At 44.0% G+C, this 6,073-nt stretch overlaps 1 protein-coding gene across 1 annotated transcript; it reads right to left on the bottom strand.

The window, feature by feature from the left end:
• Positions 1-627: 627 nt before the first annotated feature.
• On the bottom strand, positions 628-4,068 carry LOC149330801 (uncharacterized). Its single transcript, XM_089561471.1, has 2 exons — positions 3,926-4,068; positions 628-1,435 (listed from the first exon to the last, which is right to left on the bottom strand). The coding sequence occupies exons 1-2, from the start codon at positions 3,929-3,931 to the stop codon at positions 839-841; spliced, it is 603 nt and encodes a 200-aa protein (XP_089417597.1). The 5' UTR covers positions 3,932-4,068; the 3' UTR covers positions 628-838.
• Positions 4,069-6,073: the final 2,005 nt, after the last annotated feature.

The following is a 6,073-nucleotide window of genomic DNA, read 5'->3' as shown; positions in this document are numbered from 1 at the left end:
GCATGAATGTCAAGGGGTGTATAATGACAGAGAAGGTAGTGAGCGCTGATCTGGATCATGAGAGGGAAATAAAGAATAAAAATGGGGTGGAACGCATATGACAGGTTCTCTCAGATTATGAATGGCTATTTGCCGATATCCCTCAAGATAAAAGTGTACAACAGCTGTATCCTACCGGTACTCACCCATGGGGCAGAAACGCGGAGGCTAACCAAGGGGGTTCAGCTTAAGTTAAGGACAACGCAGCGAGCTATGGAACGGAAAATGATAGGTGTAACGTTAAGAGATCGGAAGAAGGCGGAGTGGATGAGGGAACAAACGCGGGTTAATGATATCCCAGTTGAAATCAAGAGGAAGAAATGGGCTTGGCAAGTTCATGTAATGCGAAGGCAAGATAACTGGTGGTCCTCAAGTGTAACGGAGTGGATTAAAAGAGAAGGGAAACGTAGCAGAGGGCGGCCGAAAGTTAGGTGGGTGGATGAGATTAAGAAGTTTGCGGGGATACGGTGGCCGCAACTGACGAAGGACAGGGTTAATTGGAGAGACATGGGAGAGGCCTTTGCCCTGCAGTGGGAGTAGTCAGGCTGATGATGATGATTATTATGATGTATAATGACAAACGAAAAATGGCAGTAGGTTCTCAACTTTATTCCGACGTAATAATCAGGCAATCTCACCGATGTCATCAAATTGTCTGCTCAAAAGGACATGAAAGAGTGGTTCAATTACAGGCGCGGAATCTACCAGCTGTTCAGCGGATGGTCGAGAAACACATATGCCGACTTTTTTTTTTTCAAATACAGAGGAGCACAAAGAAGTGCGGAACCTCTGTATTCCTTTAGCCATGGATTCCCAGGCCAACGCCGCCGACGCCACCAGCGCCTCCAAATCCACTCTGTCCAAATCCTGCCTGGTGTCCGCCGGCGCCTCCCTGAAATCCTGACGAACCCTGCTTGTTGCCGGCGCCAAAGGTCTTGCCGTCGCCAGATGAGAAGCCAGAGCTGTGGCTGTAGCCCTGGTTGTTGGTGTAGGACTTCACGTTGCTACCTGCGGCTCCACCGGCAAATCCAGCGCCTCCAAGGTTGTGTCCAGCCGCACCACCCTGGAATCCGCCCTGCTGGCCTCCAGCGCTGGAGCCAAAGCCAGACTGAAATCCATGTCCTAGGCCAGTGCCCAATCCGGCACCGACGAGGCCGGGCCCGGCCAGACCAGCGCCTCCGAGACCAACGCCGCCTAATCCAAGGCCTCCGAGACCGGCACCAGCTAAACCAGCGCCTCCGAGACCGCTTCCGAGACCGGCGCCGTAGCCGACGCCTCCGAGACCACCCAGGACTCCACCGCGTGCTTCGACGTCCTTCTTGTCTTCTTTCTTGGCTGCCTCTTCAGCCAGCGTCACGTGCGCCACGAAGGCGATCAGAAGAGTTGTGGAGAAAAACTTGGGATAAAAGAGAGGACACGAAAATTAGGGCACTTAGTCACTTCAGGCAAGAAGAAAACTTGCAAATACCTTGGGATTGTTTTTTACATATTTAAAGATTTTTTTGTTCAAAAACAGTGAGATATACGTAGGTTTGGTCTCCGAATGTGAGTCGTACTGCAAGGTAAACATTATGTACGTGGTAAAGCTCAATTGACTGACCAATCATTAAATCAGGAAAGCCAACTCAACGAGCTTTGCAAGGAGTATTTTTTATTGTGGATATTTCTAATCATAATGCAGATTCAGAAATTTAAGAACTGCGGTCGCCATTGATTTTGGCGCCTTTCAGTCTGGCAATATAACCTTGAGTCTTAAAATCAAAATTATAATCTTTATTAGTGAATTTTAGCTTAATTGTGAACTAATTGCGCCCTATCACGTAACACATAACATCCATTTTACCATCAGCCTGCAGAGACAACACCGAAGTATCTGGCAGCCTTTAGAATAAAAGTCTGTGAAGATATTAAAAATCAGCCCGTATGTGCCTAAAGCCTGCCTAGATGCATGCTGGAAGAGGTGGTGAAAAATTGTTCTTCAGGTACGAAATAAACCGTGGGCGCCTTTGTGCCAAAATTCCACTATAACTAAGTAACAGCGTTCAGAGAATGGAGGGGGATATAGGTGCGTGTACTAGCAACCGAATGCTTTGGTGGCAGCCAACGCAATTACTCTTATGTAGAACTTGCGTTGGCCTCCTCGAAAGCACTTGGTGTTAGTGAGCACGTGCGTATGGTTCCCTTCGTTGCATTTGTTTATTTTTTAAGTGCTGCTACGCAGTGCACGAAATCACTCAAATCGCTGCCCTTGTAAAGCTCTGCGGTCAAAACATACAGGCTCCGCGATCTTAGGCTCGCGAAAATAGGCACATTTTTGTTTGCTTCCATCATTCTTGGAGTACAAAAGGTGACCTTCATGAAAAAAATCAGGTAACCGTTAAAAACGTACTTCGCTTAATCTGTTGGTCGTTACGGGTGTACAAATACTTTTCCAACAGACAGACCTCTGTTGAATGTTTTTCTTTTGAAACTTACAATCCTGATTGTACTTATATACAGTAAGGTGCTCGAATGCCTGCTGCGGGTAGTCTTCTGCAACTTTTAGTCTCAGTTGGGGTGCTCAGAGAGCTGCTTGACTTGAGCCCCTGTGCAGAAAACTGAGCTCACATTTTCTGGTGAACAGCAACCTTACATACGTTTTGGGAAATCAATATCAAGGCAACATGGAACATTCAAATAATGTAAAAAAAATTATGCAAATTGCTGTATTGTATCATGTTACACTGGAACGCTATTTTAATGTTAAGAGTTAACAAATAAATAGTTATATGTTGCATCATAAACATTGGCTCTAAATTTAAAGGAAACATTGTGCTCTGATGTGTTTGAAATGTTATTATAATGTTAAAAATTTGCAGATGATATATGTTGTATTGCCAACACTAGTTTAACATGGTAACTAAGCATTGTACTAACATGCCATGCCTGTTTTGCTGTGCCCCCTGTCTTCACGTGTTTTCGCCGCCGGCCTGTACGTCAAGCCGTGACAATATGTTGTATGGCGCACACTAGTTTAACATGCTAACTAAGCATTGTACTAATATGTCGTTCGTGATCATTTCATAATGATTAAGTCATAAACATAAAACAACATTACAAACATATATAAAGCATTCTCTCTGAAAACGTTTCCCACTCTTGTTGCAGTAAAGATGTTCTTCACCCAGCACTAGTTTACAATAAATCTTTTACATCCTGCATGCAACATATAGCATGCAAAGCCCAATTAGTCTGTTTTGAAGTTTTGTTATTGGCTAATCGTCACCATCCCTCACTAGGCATCTTCAATAACGGCTCTATAAGCTTGCCTCCATGGCATCCGTTCGGAAGTACGTTGCATGTATTGGTAGGGGTGTACAGCATTACTATGGTGTCGCCCTCGGGTTGGTCCTTGCAAAGCGTTCATTAAGTTCTGAACCTTCACAATTCGCCTGCCTGCGCGATCATGCAACGCTACTTTACCATTGTAAAGAAAGTTGCAGTTATGTTGTTCTAGTGTTTGATTACGGTCAAGGGCAAGATTTTTGAACGTTTATTTCTAACATGTCTGGAACGTTATAAACAAAAAATACATTAAGAACAATGGATTAATCTTTGAACAAAACGAAAAAAAAACTTTTACAGAGTTTTGTTCACAAGCAGTACTGAATTGTACATGGCTCTAATTGTAGCACAGTTTTAAGCCTGCGTTAACCTCGCATTTCACTTGAAACACCAACATTGTTACCTTTGCAAAGCTACGTTACAGCAGAAACCCTGGGTAGTTGTGCACGTTTAGAACCCCAGGCGGTCGAAATTTCCGGAGCCCTCCACTACGGTGTCCCTCATAGTCTTAGTCGCTTTGAGACGTTAAACCCCAACAAACCATAGCCCTGTTGGAACTCACCTTCATCTTGAAATTGACTTAGAAGTGCTGAACGAGGCGTCGGGGTGGTGTGGTTGAACGTTCGGTTCGCTGTGATGCTTTCCACTGCAGTATCGGCAGCTTTTTATACTCAGTGGAAGTTGAAATTGCAACAAGCAACGGCAAATACCACGCTGGCGTTCTTTTTGGCCTAGAAGGGGACTCCGGGCAGCCAGAGAAGTTCCTGCCATTTTTCCCCTCTCAGCATCGAGATTTCCATTCCGAGAAGTTCCTTCTTTTGCTCAGTTTAACGTCCCTGCTTCGGACAAATTCGTTGCGCACCTCTGGAGCCTGTGACGTCCGCTCACCTTGAAGCATTCTGCTCATTTCACTTCTTTCCTGTTACTACGGCGTTGCTGTTTCATTGCTCTGCTCGGACCCTAAACAAGTCCAGGCTTCGTATTACTTGAGAAATACACCACCTGATGCGTAAACACGGCACCTCTTGGAAACTTCGAGCACATTGTTGTGAAACAGCGTGTTTGTAAATATCCATCACATGTACAGAGCTTGTCCATAATTTAAAGCAAAATAAGCATAAAGAGTTATGATATATGCTGGGCAGTTAGTCCTCATCCCGAAATATACCACCAATTATTTTGAGTTTATCGCGCTACATTATTTTCAATTCCTTTCGCATGAACCCTAGTCTAGCCGATAAGGCTAAGGGCGCAGATGATTCACATTTTTCCTTTTCTGACTGTGTCCAACGAAATAAGATTGGATTTAATTGAACTGAATTGAATGTCTGGTGTTTCAGAATACTTTAAAAGTTTAAAAATGGCAAGTTCGAAAAAAAATGGCTTCAAGTCAGCCGCAGCGGCAATCAATTACAATAAAAAGTGCCCTGTTTGGGGTGTCCAGTAACTAACATTAATTTAATGAGTCTAATCGGTCCAGTCTAGAGTTGTTGCCGTTGTTGCCGATGACCGCAACCATGACGCTGATATATCAGTTTTTACAAAGAAAAAGTCAATCTCTAAAACAGGCCGCGAGAGGAAGTACGGTTCTTTTTTTTTTTTCGCACAGAATGGAGGTACATAGTTATCGCCAACCACGCTGTTGTTTTTACTTTTTTTTATTACTTGCAATATCTCTAAGGCTCCCGGGGTGCGGAGTTTTACTTGAGAAGTAGGCTGGAACGAGTTAACAAAAAGTTACCAGATCGATGCTGAAGCAGCTTATGATCGAGCGTTAGCTTTTTTTGTTTTTGTTGTGCACGAACCATTTTGGTACCAACGTATACAGCATAAGACGACGAATCGTTTGACACCCGTTCGAATGCCCTACACTAAGCAAATCGGTCGTAAATTGTCTGAAGATCCAAGAAATTCTGGTTTTGGACAACAAAGGTCGTCGGTACGATTCCCTATAATACGCTAAGCTTCGATTCGATTAGTAGTTTTACGCTCGATAACACGCTGAATCGTTCGATAACACTACGAATATTCTACACCAGTTAGCTGATCCACAATCCATGTACCAACGGTACCACTCAGTGGTCTGATTAGGCTGTTTGCACACTGGGGTATTTATAGTGAAACAAAGGTATAGTAGTATATGCGCACTTGTATGCGGCACTTGGGCGTTGCTTATAAGTATAGCTCGTTGCTGTGCAACCGGTTGGGTCACATCTCTGATACCTTGTGATTGTGGATACCACCCATGGTTGCGTATTATGGCGGCCATATTGGTGACGTTATATGCAAATTTTGTTTACGAAAACGCACTGTGACCGCCATTTCTCGACAATGGCCTTGTGTTGCATACTCACACGACCGTAATCTGGTTAGAGTGAAGGATGATGTTTACGGGAAGACAGTTGCAGTCTTACAGAAAAAGGTCGAAATCCTTGTGCTTAAAGAAATTGGCTACAATGGGCAGATGTTGTCTGTATCACAGTAGAGAGTACGCTACAAGTGTGGTCTGTGCTGCAACCATTGAATGTTGCGTTTGTCGTTTCTGCTTGCTTCCTTTCAATGGATGGCCTAACACGCGCAGTCGTTTACAGAACCTGCCTTCGCCGCCAAAGCTGGTTTTATTATTTTTTGCTTCTCATTACCAACATCTTTCTTATCTCATTATCTCATCTTTCTTATCTTGATTATCTCATGCAAAAAGGGCGCAGTT

The sequence above is a fragment of the Amblyomma mixtum genome, chromosome 9 (assembly GCF_055824585.1).
Source record: "Amblyomma mixtum isolate Tamu chromosome 9, ASM5582458v1, whole genome shotgun sequence".
In the NCBI taxonomy this organism is placed as follows: domain Eukaryota; kingdom Metazoa; phylum Arthropoda; class Arachnida; order Ixodida; family Ixodidae; genus Amblyomma; species Amblyomma mixtum.
This window is presented reverse-complemented; position numbering and strand designations above follow the sequence as displayed.